This window comes from Nycticebus coucang, chromosome 7 (assembly GCF_027406575.1).
Source record: "Nycticebus coucang isolate mNycCou1 chromosome 7, mNycCou1.pri, whole genome shotgun sequence".
NCBI lineage: Eukaryota > Metazoa > Chordata > Mammalia > Primates > Lorisidae > Nycticebus > Nycticebus coucang.
The window spans coordinates 63,478,000-63,497,553 of record NC_069786.1 but is presented as its reverse complement, the minus strand read 5'-3'; the positions used below and the strand labels follow the sequence as shown (position 1 = coordinate 63,497,553).

The 19,554-nt window shown below is 35.7% G+C and overlaps 1 protein-coding gene across 2 annotated transcripts in view; it reads right to left on the bottom strand.

Annotated features, from left to right (window-relative positions):
- Window positions 1-9,971: 9,971 nt before the first annotated feature.
- XIRP2 (xin actin binding repeat containing 2) overlaps window positions 9,972-19,554 on the bottom strand; it is a 75,601-nt gene continuing 66,018 nt past the window's right edge. The window contains exon 7 of one of the 2 annotated variants that reach the window (XM_053597951.1): window positions 9,972-11,853. In XM_053597951.1, coding sequence (XP_053453926.1) covers window positions 10,347-11,853 — 1,507 coding nt within the window. In that variant the 3' untranslated portion in view covers window positions 9,972-10,346. The remainder of the gene's footprint in view (window positions 11,854-19,554) is intronic. The other variant, XM_053597950.1, reaches the window with a different exon arrangement.

Here is a 19,554-nt window from a genome sequence, read left to right as displayed (position 1 = left end):
CGTTGAAGTACCAGGATACAGGAAGCATAACTGATGGCACAAGATCCCTGAAAAGGCAGGAGGGTGGAAAACAGAGAAGGTAAGGAAAATTTAAACAGAGCTTAACTTCGGAGACCTCTGATATGGGAAAAAGAGATTTTCATTTCCTCTTTTTTTGTCCATCATAATGATAAAATGAAGTAAAATTTAAAAGCTTAGTACAAGAGTCTTTATGCACCATGCCAAGTTTACCACATCATCACATTTATACTTCTAGATACAGGGCAACAGAATTTTCGAAAATCTAAGCTCGTTAAGGATGACAGACCAACAGTGTATTTTTAAAATTAGCACTGAAGAAGTCAACTCTATAATAAGGTGACACCTGAATCTATTAATTATATTCCTATTTGGTACATCATAATTCACTTACTTATTTGATGGGTGAAACAAACAAACCTCCAACTTCTTTTGTTCCTTTGTTTTCCCTAAACTGTTTAAACATTCTTTTCACAGTAGGTACTAGTAATTTTATATCTAATAGAATTGAATTAACTTATTAGTTAATATGTTTGAAATGTATTTCAAAAATTAGAATTCAAGTAGGGTTTAGAAAACATCTGTGTCTGATGAGGCACCAAAGCCAGGTATCTCTATAAATATAACTATATTTTAAAACTTGAAAGAAAAAAAATTTTTTGTCTATTAACCATATCTATATTCTGCTCTATGCACCCAGGCCCTGAAAGACCACTTCCCTGTTCTCCCAACAAGAACAGAATATGCATCTTTCTGTATACATAAAGACATGGATTGAAAGTAAAGACAACACCTGTGAAAGTATTTCTAAATTTTTTTGCATCTCTAAAGCTTAAATAGTCATTCACTTTGAATAACTGCAAGGAAAATATGAAAGAACATATACAAGACAGAGAAAATGATAGGGCCAGATGAAATAGTTTTAGATGGTCAAATAACAATAGATATCCTTACACAGGGAGAAAGGACTGAAAGCCAGAAGCAGTGCTGCAATCAGCAGCAACAATGATACGTGATCCATGGGGCTATAGTATTCCATTGCTTGGTTCCAAAAAATGTGGAGTTTTTTGTGTTCTCTTTCTATCTGCTCCAGCAAATAGAAAGAGAACACAAATAATGCAAAGCAGCAGATAATGCCTATGCTAAACCCATTCGTGTTTGGATTTAAAATATTTTCCCCCTCACCACATTTATCTAAAAACACTAATGATTGACTTTGGAACTTGTCCCTTATCCCCTGGGAATTTGAGGCTGAGTTGAGTTTTTGCCAACCCATTCATAATCTCTTTCTCTTCATTCTGCTGCTTTCCCCATTCATGTAGGTTTAGCAGCAATTCTCTGGTCTCTGGCAGGGCATTTGGAAAAACTCCTGAACATAAGGCTGAGAACAGCAGTAGAATCAGAGTCAGTCATATCCCCAGGCCTCACACCTGGGCCCCTCACTAGTTCCAAGTGAGCAGGGCTCTGCCTGGGACTTTGCTTTCACAAGTCGCTTTCATCACATGTCTTTCACCAATCACTCTCCTAACCTGTCTGCAGCTGCTCTGATTCCCAGGTCTTCTGGAGACTTAGGTTTGATTACTTTTCATTCTGTAATATATGGGACCCACCTGCCTGGTCTCCACTTCACCTGTTGCCAACTCCTGAAATTCTTGAAGCTATGTGCTGCGTTCTAGAATATCCCCGCTGGTGTTGCTCAACCTCCCAGATATTCTCCACATTTGCTTTAACTTAGATTTATTTATACATATAAGAATATCATGAAAGCTTGCTAAAAGAAAAACTATAAACTACACAATTACAACTTTTAAAGAATAACACTCAGTTAGAAGGTACCAAACAATAGACGTGATAAGGCATTTGGAAGTCCAGACTTCCTTTTGTCTCTTTGTGACAGAGTTTCACTTAGGTGCTTGTTCTTATTTTCTGCATTCACTGCAGAAAGATTCACTGCATTTCCCAGCTCCCCTACAGTTGCCTGTGGCCATGTCACTGAGTTCCAGTCAATGAAATGTAGGCAGAAGTGATGCCCACCACTTCCAGGTCTGGCCTATAGTGACCTCCCACGGGACAGCCTCATTGGCTTTCTCTCTGCCTGTGAATTGAGAAGACAACTGGGCCGCTGAGGCAGATGGAGCTGCCACATGAAGAACTGAGTTCCTGAAGGCCTTTGTGGAGCGGTCTCACTACCCCTTCTGGATCGTGATCCGAGCAAGAATTAAACTGTTCTTGTCTTCAATCACTATGTTGAGAGCTTAGAACATGCAAGATATTAATATACGCTATTTATTTATATTTTTTATATGGCTTTGCATAGTCACTCTGTTATTAATAGCAATTGGTTCTTTTGAATTCTTATTAAAAACCTCCTCAAATCCATGAATTTTGAGGGTTTTTCTACATTTATTGAAATGATCAGTGTATTACGTTTCTAAATATATTGAAATTATGTGTGTAAAAACTTACAAATTATGACATATTTCAGCCAAATCATGAAAAACCTGGTTAAGCAATGAATGCTCTATTTAGTTCTAGAACATTAGTGTGTCTGTATATGCATATACACATGTGCATATAATATACACCCATAAGTAAAATATATGCATACGTATATAGTCAACTATATGCAGTTATAAATTCAACCATAAAAATAATGCCTGTCAATGAAAATTAAATGTATGATGGAAAAACCACACTAGTTTCTACAGAGATTGTTTTACTGAAGGAAAGAGTAGTGGGCTTCAAGCAGTAACTTTTTTTCATATCTTTGTGTCTCAGTACTCATTATAATTGTACATGTAATCTTGAGCAACTTAGTATTTCTAAATCTTGATTTTTCTCAAATATGAACTAGAAAAGGTAATATCTATTAAATTTATAATTTACCGGGTAATCTTGGGATAAATACTTAATCTCTCTCAGTTTCCTCATATGTCAAATGAAATTTATATACAATGTAGTTTTGTTGTGAAAATTGAGGGACATAAATTGTGTTAACATGTTTATAAACTACAAATAATTATATAAGCATCTGTATCTAGTAAAATAGTTATATAAATTCTGATATGCTAAAAAATCAAAAGAAGAATGAAACCTTCAAAATCCTATCTGTAACACCATTTTATTTATATGTAGGTACATTGCTTTTGAAATGTAATCTCTCAGTAAAAAAACTTACATTGATATACCCTTTAATACCCAGCCTATGTGTGCTATGCAAATTAATGTGCAGAAAATGTTAACTTCTAATATGTGGGGGAAATGTACACTTTACAGGATATCACAATGAACAAACAAACATTAGTATGTATTTCATATGAGCATACATAGATGTATTTGAATTTGTATATATTTAGATAACGGATTTATTTCATCAATCTAAGATAGTAAATGTATTTTCCTGTAAAATCTGCCTATTTTTATTTGTCATAATATAGTCTACCTATTTGGCCATTGTTCTACAAATAAGCCCACAGATGCCATGGGCATACAAATATGTAATCTAAGAGTAGCCCTGCACTATCTTGAAATTATTGTTTAGACATATTATCAACTTGGCCTGTGTTTGATACTGTGCATAGACAGTAATCCAAAAAACATTCCAGAAAATATCACCAATTTCTATATATTACCCTAAGACAGAGTGTCCCGTGGCTCAAGTTTTAGATTAATATGATAATTGGCTCTTAAAAAAAAGTGTATCAAATGCCTATTATATGCCAGGCTTCTTTTGGCTAGGAATTAAGGAAATCTGGAGAGAAAAGTCAGACCCAGATGCTATGGTTTCCAGTTAGTATTGGGGCAGGAGAAGTGTCACTGGCATTAGTCAAATAATTTATAAAACATGTAAAATTACAAACGTGATATGTGTTAGGAGGGAAAGGTGAGAGAGATGTTTAAGTAGTAAAATCACCGGGCTTTGGTAAGAGATTTTAGTAGAGAATAAATGAAAGACATACAGGCTTTTTGATCTGAGCAACTGGATGGATAATGGTGTCTGAGACAGGAATGAGTGGTAGAGAACCAACATTGAGAAAGAGATGGGTGATGCTCTGACTTGGGCATGCTGGATTTAAGGTTGCATTGGAACCCCCAAGAAAACCTGCCAAGGAGGAAGTTGTCTGTATTTTAGAGTTCAGAGGAGAGTTCAAGAAAGGGGATATACATTTGAGAGCCACTGATGGTAAGGAGACACTGGAAGACCTGGGCATGGATACAGTTGCCATGAATGGTGTAGATAAGGAAATAAAAGAGATTAGTAAAATGTTTTGAGAAACTATAGTAGGGTTATAAAAAATTAAGTTAATGCATGTACATTTCCTTATAAGTACAATAGGTACACTAACAACAAATGGATATGAGTAAAACGTGTAATCTGAACATTAACAACTGATATCAAAATATTTTCCACTTGATAATAAATGTCTCTAACCAATGTCATAAATTTATAACACAGATGTATTCAGAGTTGGTGATTTCGATGACATTAAGACTCAATTGCTGAAAAAATGCTGAGCAGCACTGAAAATTGCTGATAATTGACGTTTTTATAATTTGGACATTAACTGCTAAACACGTTCACACATACATATAACTTAACAGCATTCGACTCAGGACTTAAGATTTAAAAGAGATCAATTAATGAGCTAGAGCATGGCATTTAATACATTTTTTATTATTTGTTCTTAGATATTGCCTCTGTTAATTATGTCCTATATATCATCTCAATTACAAAATCATTGGAACTTTTATTGAGTAATAAATATTTTAGGCTAGGTAGAGTTCAGGAAATAATGAATTATTTTGGAACCGGCTTTGTAACTCCTACGTTTTAGGAAACATCCATATGGCCAAATAAATGCAGTCTAGAAAGGTGTTTTCACAAGAAATATCCTTTAGCCAGTCTGCTCTTCTCTTAAAGGAAATGATTTCATTGAGATAATAGGAATACCATGAAAATTAAAAAACATCTGCCACCAACTTACAAACGATGCAGTAAATTAGAGATTGGATGGTCATAGTCTCTATCAATTATTGACTCTTTGAACCAAGTTAAAATGATATGTGAGGGAAGGGTCCAAGCCTAACACCTTACCTGTGTTGCCGAGAAGAGTCTTGGACTGGGTATGGGATATACCGGCAAGGTATTCATATATAAGTCACACCGTAGGCAAAGAGTTCAGCCAGTATATCCCTGGTCTGTATATATCTGGCACATGCAAAACTTTCTCCAAACTGCTTAGCTATATGTTTATCAATGACCTTGGAGCATCATGCCTTCTGCTCCCCAGCATTCAGCATTTCAGACCCTAGGGGAAAAAGACTTGTGTCTGTCTACTGCAGCAGTGAGTGAGATGCATGGAGCCTCACTGCCACGTCAGCTTCAGGATGGCTCTGTTAGCCCTGGGCTCCTGATGCGTTGCTCTGGCCTGGACCTTGTGTGCTCTCTCTCCACTTGCTATAAACAAAAGCTCTAGCACTTGAGGATGCTGGGTGTGTTGTGCATCTCAGTGACCTTGAATGGTACCTGGGTCTTTTCCCTCGGTGGCCCTGATCTCCCATTTGACCTCAGCTGCACTCACGTTACATTCTATCCTGTGGCATAGCCTGACCACCTATTGAAACAGACAAATGGTCAACTATACATTAGGAAATAGATATTGCAGTAATATTTGAACAAAATATATTTACTTTTGGATTGAGTTGTAGGTTGCGTTAATGGCCTCGATTCAATTCTTTACCATTTTCTGCATTCACATACTTTGTAGTGTTCTCTCACCTTGTTTTTTGACTGTAAGATTTTGACCATTGGAAAGAGGCAGGCATGAACCATGTGCTAATTCTGTCCAGAGTGTCCCTTCTTCTCCTTGACTTCTTCCATTGCCACAAGAAAAACATGCTTAAATAGTAGATGGCGCAAAGAGGATGAAATCACACAGTGCAGAGCTATCCTAGTTAAAGTGCCAACCAAGCACAGCATAGAGCACAGTTCCCAGCAGCCTTCCAAGACCAAGCAGAAGTACCCAGCTGAACTGGGGAGAGGCATCTGTTGCATCTTGAGCGGAAGTGCAGGTGTTAAGCCTATAATAATAACGGTAATAATGTAGGGAGGAATAAGCTACTTCTGTATGCCCAGAGAGCTTGGAGGAACCTGTGGTTTCAATATTCTTGGTTTATTGGACAACATATCTCCATCATGTTCAGGGTCCCTTTTTGCCCCTGAAAAATTCCTTGACCTCGGCAGTTTTAACCTTCCTTGGGCTCAGCTACTCTTAGAATGAAATTGCATTAAGTTTTTAATTGTTGATTAATTATTGTTATTTTTTGTTAATTTTTACTTTTTTTCCAGAATTTGGTTTAATTCCATTTCGCGGTAGTAGCTGTTTTCCCCTATTTGCTTTGGATATTTGATACATAGTACCAGGCAGGCATTTGCTTCAACCAATGTAGCCACACCAGTGTGCCACTGCTGGAAATTTTCACAATTGTACTGCCACCTTGTGCCCATTGTTGGGCCAGGCAGAAAATAATTCAGCTCCAAACTATGGTTCCATTGTCTACTTTCTTGGGCCATTCCTATACCGGCTGGTCAAGGCTGGGTTCTCCAAGAAGTAGATTTGGAGCCAAAGATTATTGTGTAGGAAGTTTTTTAGAGGGTGCTCTTGGCATCAAGGGAAAGGAAGGAAATGGCAAAAAGCAGGATTGGATAGAACTTGAGCTGACATTCAGGCTCAAGGGAGGCCTCAGCCAACCCTATAGGAAGTTTTGAGCTGGAGTGACTCTTAGGAGTCATGCTGAATTGTCCTTCCATTGACAGTAAATGAATACAGTCTGCTCTGGAGAGGCAGGTTGAATATTTTTAGCTAAAGCAATACTGGTAGAGGGCTGACAATTAAGGGCCTTCTGTGGGCAGCATTCCCAGTATCTGTGGAAGTAAATCCTTCCTTCCTGATGGGGAATTTTGGCAGTGCCTCATAGAGTCCACAACTACATATTACAACTGACCAATTGTGACAAAATGAAGACCATTTATTGAAACAGGAAACACTTTTTTACCTATTTACTATAACTCTAATTCCGCAATCTTCCAATTAATGTAACTCTGTCATTATACATCTTCCTGGGTTTTACACATCCATAATCATTAACCATAATTAGTTATTTTATTTTTTGGATGCTTTCTAATATGAGAGCTTTATATGAAAGATATAATTTATCACTTTTTTTTCTTAATAACTCTGCTGACACACACAAATGGCTCCATAGATCTTTGTAGAGTGACTGTTCACTGGGTCATGTCACAGTGTTTATTTGTCAAGATTCTATACTTTTCCAACCATTTTAGTTTCTATAAAAAGGTACTGTATTAAAGGGTTATGACTACACTTTAGATATTCTACTGTTATTTTTATTTTACCATTTGTTTGCATATAAACATCTAAAGTTTAAAATGTTCTCACAATGTTATAGGGAAAGAAGATCCACAGTAAATGGACTTTGCAAGCTAGCTTAAATTAGCCTTTTCAAAGGACCTCACCAATGTTGAGGTTAAATTATTTTGAGATTATATTTACCAAAAATAATTTCCTGCCTTTTATTAGAGTTGATTTCTAGAGAATTGAGGCTCAGTACTTCTCAACACTTCTCATGGCTTTTGTTTTGAATAAGAGTATCATATCTGCAGCCTATTTCTAATCTCCATTAAATTTGATTTTGCTAAGATAAGATTTCACATCATTCCTAATACCTGCAGATTTCAAAACTTTTATATTAGATTAGGAATCACCCTTGCTTTTTAGTAACATTTCCAGAGAGGAAAAGAATGCATTGGTCTTCTCTTTTACTTTTACATCTGTGACTATTTTTCTATAAGTTAATTTTCTTGGCCTTGGGGAACTTTTCCGCTTGATTGGACAGTAACTATTGAAACACGGTAGTCAGTAACTAACAAAATATTGCAGAGAAGGTATTTTTTCTATCTTTCAGTTTCTTAAAAATTAATGTGCCTTTAGAAATTACTCTAGAGATGTTTATAGAAAATTGTTTTTTGGGAGGAAATATGCCAGATGCATACAATGGTTGCACATTAGGGAATAGGTAGTAAGTTTGCATCATTCAGTTCTACTGCAAGATGGGAAAGCCATTGTGCTAATCCAAAGAATGTGTTGCTTAAGGCCCCAAATCTGTCACAAGGATTGATTGTGTGGAAGCTGCAAAAAACAAAAAGACAATTCAGCACAATTTTCTGGGGGAATAGAACATTTTTACAAGATTAGTTGGAAGGCCCAGTCTTAAATAAGTAATGCTAAACCCCTTATGTGCCAAGCCCTGCCATCACACAGCCTCCTCTGTAATGGCATTTGGTCTATCATTGGACCATCTTCATTTCTGCAAAATAATTTTATTCATGCAAATACTAATTTTTATAGTGTAAGTGTATACACTATATAGTTTCTGTGATATAAAATTCAAGTGAAAAATTACCGGGAAGATGTTTCATAATATCAATAGCCTTGTATTAAAAAAATCCTTAAAGATTAAATGTGACTCCTATTGCTTATGGGCTTTCAAAATTAATATGTGGAGATCCTAACCCACAGTATCTTACAGAATGATACCTTTTGTTGATCAGTTTGATGAGAATATTTCAGATTGTATATGAAACCCGCACATTGTACACGGCTATGACTTAACAATAAAAATAAATAAATTAAAAAAAAAAAGAAGTAATTAAGGTAAATTTACATCATTAGTTTGGGCCCTATTTCAACAGGACTAGTGTCACTAAAATAAGAAATTTGAACATGGACACAGACTATTAGAAGACCATGTGAAGACACAGGGAGAAAATCGACATCCACAAGCCAAGCAGAGAGGCCTCAGAAGAAACTAGTCCTGCCGTCATCTTGATGTTAGACCTTTCTAGCCCCAAGGATTGTGAGAAGACAAATTCTTATTGTTTTAGTCACTTAGTCTGTGGTACTTTGTTATGGCTGCCCTAGAAAAATACTTTACTTCCAGCCGCAACAAGAAAACTGACTGAATTTTTGATTTGTGTGTTCAACCATATTTTTAGTTTCTAAAGCTTTCAATTTATATGGAAAATTTTGTCACTATTAGAGTAAACCCACCACTAAATAAAACTTTATTTGGATTTATAAAACATATTTGGTGTTTTGCAAATTCCTACACACGACTCAAAAAACGTGGTGCAGCTAACAATTACGATACATTGCTCTTTCTGATTAAGATGTCAAAAACCGCTTTGTTGAATAAATGAAAGTTAAACAAAACCGTCAATATTTTCATTTTCTCCCTAAGATGAGTATCAGCTAATTTTAGTTCTAAATTTTGCCATAATTGAGAAAGGACTGGGCTACCAAGATTAAGTGGGCAGAGTCACAAGTGAGGATTTTTGTAAAGGAAAGGCCATTTTTTAAAAACGGGATCACTGATATTATGAAACTATACCTTAGGACCTGTCATGAGATTTCATAAACTATTTTTTATCTATGTAAACTTTTGTGTTATCTTAGCATGAATGATGCTGTGTCAGTAAGAATTCATGAAGGGTAGAGCAACGTGCAATAATTTAATTTAATGAGAAAACTTGCTATTTAGTCTCACAGCTTGCCATTTTCTTGCCAGATTCTTACAGTATTCAATTGCATAAAAATGTATGTTATGTACTGAATTGTATTCCCACAAAACTTCTGCTCGAAAGCCCTAGCTCCCAGTGTGACTGGATTTGGAGACAGGGCCTTTTGGAGAAAGGTCATTAAGGGCAGATGAAGTTACGTGGGTGATCCCTAATCCAAAAGGAGTGGTTTCGTTAGATGAAGAAGAAGAATCTGAGTGCACGAGGAAAGATCACGTGACTAGCACAGCCGGACATAATAAAAAAGAAAATCTGCTTAGAATGACAACATATATGGGAAAAAATTACAGAAGTATTTTTTGTTTGCAAACCAGGTGATTTTATTTCAGCAAAATTAGAGAAGGCATAATAATTGCAATAAATATCAGCGGTATACCCAGGTGTTACACAAGAAAACAGAGTGCTAAACTTTAGTGCCATTTGACAGAAAAACATAGCCACATTGTTTCGTCTCCTTATCTCATTCAGACCGAAAGTAGATTTAAATGAAAGATGAAAAAATGACAAAGTGTAATATAAGAAATATCCCACTGTGATAGACATGAGGTTCTGAACATTATGTTAATAGTATTTTCAACAAAAAGTTACTAAAATCCGCAAAGTCTTATTCCGAGACTTATATCAATACCTCTCAGTGCCTGAGTATGGACTGCAAGTGACCAGAGATGTATTACTCAGTGTCACTGTAGCATCTGTTTCTTTTAATCTGCTCTTCCACCGTGAGTTGCTCAGGCTGGACCTCCACTCTGGGAAGCGAAGGCTTCGCTGCACATTCCTGGCTCAGAGCATCAGAACTTGTGTTTCCATTGCTTCGGGCTCCTCTGGTGGTTTCACCATGCCAATGTTTAATATCCTTTCTACATTCTCTTAAATATAAACATGGCATATTTTTGATTTGATTTACAGAATCTATGAAATCACACTCAAAAATGTTCTCATTTTTCTTGGAAAAAGCAGTGATTTTCACAGTGTTAGAAAAGAAAAAGTGTAAATGTTTGCTGTTTGAATGGTTTCCCTTAATGTTTAAGAGATTTGTTTCAGAAGAGACCATTGAACTTGCCCCCTTTACTATGAAGCCGCTGTTGAGACCTGGTTTGGGAGCAGACTGCACAGGACTGCCAGCAGCCGCTTTGCCAGTCTGTTTCTTGAGAGCCATAGCTAGAACATTTCCAGAAGAAGTCTGTTCAGATTCAAATATACCAAGTAACTCTGATATTTTAGATGTGTTTTCTAACTTTCCAATTTTATATTCACTTGCAGTGTTGTTTGCTTCATTTGACAGAGGTAATAGATTAGGAAATTCTAAATTCAATGTCTCTCGTCTGCAATTATTCAGACACGAGACTTCCACATAATTGTTATTGTTATTCTTATTCATATTCTCCTTATGATTTTCTGGCACCATCTCATCATCAGTGTTATTAACCTGTAAAACTTCTACACCATCAAGTTCACCAGTTTTTTCATTTTTCTCCTTTTCATCACTCTGCACAACTACATTTTTGTTGTTGTTAAGATCCATTTCACTTTTCCTCTTGTTTTTTGTATCTTCAGCCTCGCTCACCTTATCTTGCACATTCTTATCTCCTTCCTTCTTTTCATCTTTGTTTGCTTCATACGTTTTCATTTCTTCGATTCCTACAGCGTCCTCTTGCTGACACACATGGATGGACTGTAGATGTGGTTGCAAGAAAGAAAGATGACCTTGTTCCTGTTCTTTATTTTCCAGGGTTTTAATGTGTTCTAAGATTGATTCACTTTTAAATTCATGGGGTGTAGGGGTTATCATTTCAGGTGGCCATTTAGGTTTACGCATTTTGAGCTCATCCTGCAGGGGAAAGCTTTTCTTGGGCACCTCTGTGGAAGGAGGCCAAACAATTTTTAATTTTCCTCTTTCTCCTAATTTTCTCAAATCATCCCTTTGCCTTGCATTGTTACCGGCATCTAAATGTTTATTAACATCACTAAGTATGAGGGTGTTGACTGTACTGTTTTTACACGTATGTTGCTCTTCAATGGAAATAAAGTCTATAGAGTTGCCTTGATTTTTGCAATTCCACCGATCCTTATGTTGTTTGTGTCCAAAACCTTCATCATAATTTCCTTTAGATTTAAAAAGTTGTTTGAAGTGAGGTTTACAGTATATTTGTCCATGAAGTGATGCATAATTTCCCAAACTGCCAAAGAGAAAAAAAATACATACATGTAGCATTTAGTATATTTACTTTAAATGCACAGGGGATTAGGAAATTGATTATTTCAATAGTAAGTAAGAGATGCCATTAAATTACTAGCAAGAGGAATGACCCTATAAAGTGAACACTCTTGTTGGATAATAGTTACCCACATGATGTATGTCTTGCAGTGTTTATAATTTCATGATGTACATCAGGTTCTGGTATAACAGGTAGTACAGTATAATGTACATGTAGTTACAGATGGTGCAGAATGGTAGGACTAACTAAACCTGTGCTAATTAAATGATTTATATGAGGGGTTGCAATTTTTAATAAATTCTGAATAGTATACACAGACACATCAACCACATGAACTTCTTGGTTAACTGAATTCTGAATGAATTGGAAAGCTTGGTTATGCAATTGCTTATTTGACACCTTTAAGGAGATAGATAAATAGAGTGCTGGTTAAAATCAAATTTAGTCCGAGGCAGCAGCACAGCTTTTGCAATCTAATCTATGCATAAAAGAGATCAACTAGATAGTAAAACTTAAAAGCCATAGGTAATATTTACAATAAAACTAAGTGACAGAGTGGCCCCACTAACATCAAAATATTATTACAAGAGGGCAAAGATAAGGCTTCAATAGGCACAAGACAAGTATGGTAGTCCCATTTATATGGTGACAGCAAAGGGAACGAGGAAGGTATCTGATGGACCTAAAAACAGGAGAGCACAAAATAACTAGACCTGAAAATATGAGACCACAAAATACTTTTTGGTAATTATCAAATGCCAACCAGAGAATAGCAGCTGACACTGGGAGGGGTCTGTCCTCTCCTATGGCCATTGAGGGCAAAGATCCCATGGTAATAGACTAGAGAGACAAATGAAGCTCAAACCTCAAAACTGATCTACTAGGGCCTTCTTTTACAACAAAACCTCGAATTGAGAAAAAAATATGAATGGGATAAAAACTGAGTGGGATGATAACAGAAATGTAATGTACTGACCAACATACATGAGATGAACCAAGTCAGCAAGTCCCAGAAATAAAGCCACTTTGTCTTTTTAAACAGTATGTGAAAACTAGAAGAAGTAGCTGTATGTAGTTACAAAAGCCACCCTGAATTTCATTCTTTAGAGGTGTAGGAAAACTAATATTACATAAAAATGAACAACAGAAATGTACTAAGATAAAACTTTATATAGTTATAAGAAAATAAAAGAATAAGGGGCATTATAATATCTGTACAGATAATGAAAACATGCCAGAAAAACATACTTTGAAAATGCACCAAAAATTTAACTTACTATTAAAAATGAGCTAAAATACATTATGAATATGATAAAATCCCTGAAAAAACAGTATGAATCAGAATTTTAAAAACTTATAAATGAGGTGCCAGAAATCAAGAAAAAAATATACAAAAGTAAAAAAATCTCAGCAGTAAAAATTAAATGAAAAAGCTTAAGGTCAAATAAACACAACGAAAAGTGACCTTAAAAAGAGATAAGAACAAAAAGATAAAATTATAAACAATCAAAAATAATTATTTATTTATAGATAAAAAGAATTTGAGAGAAAGAGACACATATTAATGATAGGCAAAAATATCCCAGGTATAGATAATGGGAGTCCCTGAATAAGAAATCTAAAGTAATGAAACAGGTTAAATATTAAAAAGCTGTAATTAAAAGAAAGTTTCTTGATATAAAGAAGTAGGCAACAACGTATCGAAAGAGAACACCAAGTAACTGACATCATGGATCCAGAATGACCAGGGCCAGGAACTAACCTAGGAAAATTACTGGATTTGGAATAACAATAAAAAGAAAAAAATCCTTATGTATATGTGTGTATATATATATATATGTGTATATTGTAAGAAAAATAAAATCGATCATTATCAGAGTATTCCAACAATATATAACAGAAGAAAAGAATATGCATTTAAAATACTCTATAAAAGAAAGTTGAAGCCAAGGATTTAAGTTCAGAAAAAACAAATTTCCACTCTAAAGGTCACAAGCAAATTGTTATCAGCATGTAAGAACTCAGAGAATATTGTTTCCATAAGCTTCTGCTGAAGAATTAACCAGAAATTAAGCTTCAGTAAGCATAATGATTGCAGAAACAGAAATGTAAGGGTGTTGGTGGCCCTCGATATCTTGCAACCTGTGAACTCAGATGAAACAAGGTGAAGAAGAAGATAATATGGTATGTGGTGGCTGTATAACCTGAAACTGAAGGTATAGCACAACAATGTAAAAAATGGGGCATGGGAATGAGGAAAGCAAATGTAATTTTTTAATGTTTGATAATCAAATTAGTGGTACTAATAGTTTTGTTATCCCAAGATTGTTTCACAAATGAATATGGGCTATTCTAATTCTGTTATCTCCTTTGTCTTGGAGAACCAGGAATCTTGAAATAAAAAAGAAAAAAGGGAGAATTAGATGTGGTAAAGCAGTGGCTGAGTAGAGGCAATGCAATTTTGAAGTTGACTTGGAAATATCACTATGAATATATAGCATTATTTTCTTTATATGTAACCATTTACTAGCTCTTTACACTAAAAAAATTTAGAAACAATGGTTAACCCAGTAGAATGGCAATCAAAATCATTGTTTGAAATATTATTTCTGTTTAAAAAAAAAACAGAGCTTAGAGAAATGACTGACTCTATATCTGGGGCAGAACATGTAAAAGACAGCCTGAAACATTTGCTCCTATCAAAGTAGGAGGACTTTTTAAAAGACAAGTGTCACATCAAAAGGACTCAGGAGATAACTTAGAGAGGTATTCACTGTCCAGGGATAGGGAAATCTGAGATGTAGTAATAACAATTGTTAAAACCTATATATGTATAAATCTGTGAGTCTCTAAGATATTATTTTTAATAAAAAATTGTTTACCTGGGGGAATGATAAGGAGAAATTCTATTATGTTGTTAAATACATAATGAATATGTTAGCAAAATTGGTAAACAAAGGGAAAAATCACGGACCTATACTTTCCTCAATCATCTGTACCACTGTGTAATCACGTAGTAGAAGAAAGGCAGCATGTCCTTATAAAATAATTCTAACTAATAAATGAAAAGAAATAACATAATTAGAATATCAATATTTTCATTTCTTTAAGCTTATCCATATCTTTTCTATATTCTACATATCTCTTGTCTGCCTTTTGATTCTGTCTTTCTATTTTCTCATTCATTCCCTTCATTGTCTTAATCATCCATATTTTAAATTCCCTTTCTGTCAGATCCATTAATTCTTTATAGAATGAGTCTTTTGTAAAAGATGCCTTATGATTTCCTGGAGGGGTTGTTCTATTATGGTTTTTCATGATGCCTGAGTTGATTCTTCCTCATGTGTGCTTTCTTCTTATTCACCACTTTGTGTAACTTTTTCTTTCTCAGTTCCTCCTTTGCTTCAAGTTATCTCATCTCAGAGTTTATGTGATGAAGAGGCCTCTTGGTGCAAGGCCAAAATGGGAAGAAAGATAAGCAGACAGAGAGAAACAGGAGGGAAAGAAAGAAAGAGTAAAAAAGGAGGAAACAATAAAAGAAAAGAAAAAAGGTAAGGAGGAATAACAGAAGAAGAGTGATTAAAAAAAGAAAAAACACCTTAGAACACAGGAGAGAAGGAGGTCAGGAAGAGAGACTGAGAGTAATGAAAGAAATTATATTGATCAGGATGGTGCTAAGGTCACACTTGTAACTCAAGGGTCTTGAGGGGGCTAGACTGGGATGGTTCCTTGAAATCAGGTGGTCTTTACCAGCCTGAGCAGAGCCAGACTCTTCCTCTGCCAAAACTAGGAAGAGAAGGAACAGAGTAAAAACAAAAAACACTAAGGAAAAATTAAGTAAGAATGAAAACAAAACAGAAAAATTGTGCAGCATGGTCTTGCCAATACTATCTTCCTAGGGCCACAGGCAGAAAGGTCTCTTAGCCCCCTTGAGTCTGATCACTGCTGTGGCCTACTTGCCATGCCACAGCTCTGTCCCCCCAGCTCTCAGCAGAAAAGATAAAAAAAAGAAATAATATTAAGATAAGAGTGGACAGAGGAAATTATAAAAATGCCATTGTATCTAATAGAGAGGGAGGGAAGTGGAGTAAAGAATGAAAGGAGAAAGACAAGAAAAAGGGAGGGGATATCTTAGCTGTTGCAGAGCTGATTATTGTGAGAGAGATGAGAAAGGTAGAAGAGTCTCTGTCCAAAGAGAGAATGCACTGGAGTGAAATATGGTGAGAGAATAAATGAGGCTAAAATATTGTAACCAAAAAAAGACAGGAGCTCTTGCTCTTGAAGAAAAGAAAAAATAGAGGTTAAGAAAAGAACCAACCATACAAAAAGCAAGAAACAGAATACATCAACACAAAATATCAAAAAGCTCTAAATAACCGAAAATAAGCCACCTCAGTAACAAATGAAAGAACAACAACCAAAAGGAGAAAGTACTAATAACAAGAAGAAAAAAGAACAAATAAACATAATAAAAACTAATTATATATATATATATATATATATGGCAGGAGGATCTGACTTTAGTAGGAATATATTTGTTTTGCAATATATTGCCAGGACATCAGGTGGTTTTGTAGTTTTAGGGGACAGACAACACAGCTGATAGCCTCTCTCTAGAACCCAGGCATAGACCAGATCTCCAACTTAATTGTCCACAGTGATTGCCTGGTTATTTCCTCAGTATTTAGATTCCACCAGATGGGGAACTCAGGTCTCTTCAGAATCCTTCAGAGGCAGGTCTCACCAGGCCCCCAGACAACAGTTCAAGAGACAATCAGGGAATGTAAAGAAGCAGTAGAAATTATCAAAAATAGATTAGACCATGGAGAAGAAAGAACATCAGAGTTACAGGATGAAGTCTTTGAGTTAACACAAGTAGTTACAGAGTTAGAAAAGAAGAGAGAGAAAGCAGAGCAGATGCTTAGAGAACTACAAGATCCCATGAAGCATTTAAACATACAGATAATAGGAATCCCTAAAGGAGAAGAAGACTGTTCCAAAGGTATGGAAGACCTACTGGAGTCTATTATAAATGAAAACTTGCCAAGTGTTACTAAAGATCCTAACACACTCCTTTCAGATGGATATCGAACCCATCTCAACTTTAACAGTCTCTCCAAGACACATTGTAATGAACCTGTCCAAAGTCAAGATGAAACAGAAAATACTGCAAACAGCTAGGAGTAAGCACCAATTGACCTATGGAAGCAGAGCCATTAAGATGACAGCAGACTTTTCAATTGAAACTTTCCAAGCCAAAAGAGAAAGGTATTCCACCTTCAACATCCTTAAACAAAATAATTTTAGCTTCAAAATTGATGGAGAAATCAAATCGTTTGCAGACATACAAGCACTGAGAAAATTTGTCACAACAAGACTTACTCTACAGGAAATACTTAGACCTATTCTCAATACTGAATACCACAAGGGACCACCACCAAACTAAAAACCTAGAAGGCCAGAGCTTAGCTTCCACAATGGTACAAAGGATAAAACTATACAACAAACTATCTCATAATAAGATGAATAGAATTCCACTACACTTATTGATACTCTCAATACATGTCAATGGGTTGAATTCCCCACTGAAGAGGCACAGGATGGCTGATTGAATAAAAAAAAAAAAAACACAAGCTATCCATATGCTGTCTCCAGGAGACACACCCAGCCCTGAAGAACAAATCAAGACTCAGGATTAAGGGATGGGAAACAGTGTCTCAAGCAAATGGAAATCAGAAAAAAGAAGAGGTTGCAATCTTATTTTCAGATACAAGCAGATTTAAAGTAACTTTAGTTAAGAAAGACAAAGATGGACATTTCTTACTGATCAAAGGAACAATACAACAAGAAGATATTTCAATTTTAAACATTTATGCACCTAACTTAAATGCTCCCAGGTTTATGAAACTTACTTTGAGGGGTCTGAACAATGTGATATTCCATAAGACCTTAATAGCTGGGGACTTCAAAACTCCTCTGACAGAACTGGACAGATCCTCTAAACCAGCGATTCTCAACCTGTGGGTTGCACCCCACAGGAACTGTATTAAAGGGTCACGGCATTAGGAAGGTAGAGAACCACTGCTCTAAACAGAAATGAAACAAAGATACAAAGGACTTAAACATGACCCTAGAATAAAAGGGATTAATAGACATATACAGAACACATCATCCCAAAGCAAAGGAATATACTTTTTTTCTCATCAGCTCATGGCACATACTCCAAAATAGATCACATTCTACTATACAAATCAAACATCATCAAAATTAAAGGAATAGAAATTAAACCATATCTCTTCTTATATCACAAGGCTATAATGGTGAGGCTCAACTCCAACAAAAATGTTCATTCCCACACAAAGACTTGGAAACTAAAAAAACTTATGCTGAATGATAGTTGGGCCCAGGAAGAGATAAAAGAGGAATTTTCTAATTTCCTCAAACATAACAACAATGAAGACACAAATTACCATAACCTGTGGGATACAGGAAAAGCAGTCCTGAGAGAAAAATTTATTGCCCTAGATGCCTACCTTTGAAAAACAGAAAGTGAGCACATCAGCACACTCACAGACCATCTTATGGAATTAGATAAAGAAGAACAACCTAACTCTAAACCCAGTAGAAGAAAAGAAATAGCTAAAATTAAATCCGAGATTAATGAAAATAAAAAAATCATTCAGAGAACTAACAAAACAAAAAGTTTTTTTTTTTTTTTAAGTAAATAAAATAGATAAACTTTTGGCCAGACTAACTAGAAACAGAAAAGTAAAATCTCTAGTAACTTCAACCAGAAATAATAAAGGGGAAATAACAACAGATGCCACAGAAATACAAGAGATTATCTCTGAAAATTACAAGAAGCTCTATGCCCAGAAATTTGACAATGTGGAAGAAATGGATCAATACCTGGAATCACGCCCTCTCCCTAGACTTAATAGAGAATAAATAGATCTTCTGATCAGTAATATAGTTCCTATATTAGGGCATTACATTGGAATGTGTTAAGATGTGGAAAAAGCGCAGAGGATGCTATGTGAGCATATGGGAAGGACCCCTGACCCACATGCTGGGTCAAAGCAAGCTTCTTGGAAGAGACACTTTCGATTGAGGTTTGAAGAATGATGGACATTAGCCTGGTGGAGAGCTGAAGGAGGGGCATGGGAAACTTACAAGGAGTGGGAATAACATTTGGGACCAGCTAGATGTAAGAAGAGAAAATGATCCTTGAGGAACTGAAAGTTGTTTCTATAAAAAGTTACACAGAAGTGGGAGGGAGTAGGAATGGCAGGAATGTTGAGAGGGGAGAAAGGACCAGAACCTGAACTGCCTTTAAATCATACTATCATGTTAGATGACTTTTTTCTCTTTTGGATAGGAGAAGTGATTATGTTTTAAACAGTGATTTTGTTTTAGACAGATCATTCTTTTTTTTCTTTTTAATGTTCATCCATTTAATTTTCTTATTTTTTTTTCTTATTTTTTTTTTGTTGTTGTTGGGGATTCATTGAGGGTACAATAAGCCAGGTTACACTGATTGCAATTGTTAGGTAAAGTCCCTCCTGCAATCATGTCTTGCCCCCATAAAGTGTGAAACACACCAAGGCCCCACCCCCCTCCCTCCGTCCCTCTTTCTGCTCCCCCCCCCCCCCATTCTGACTG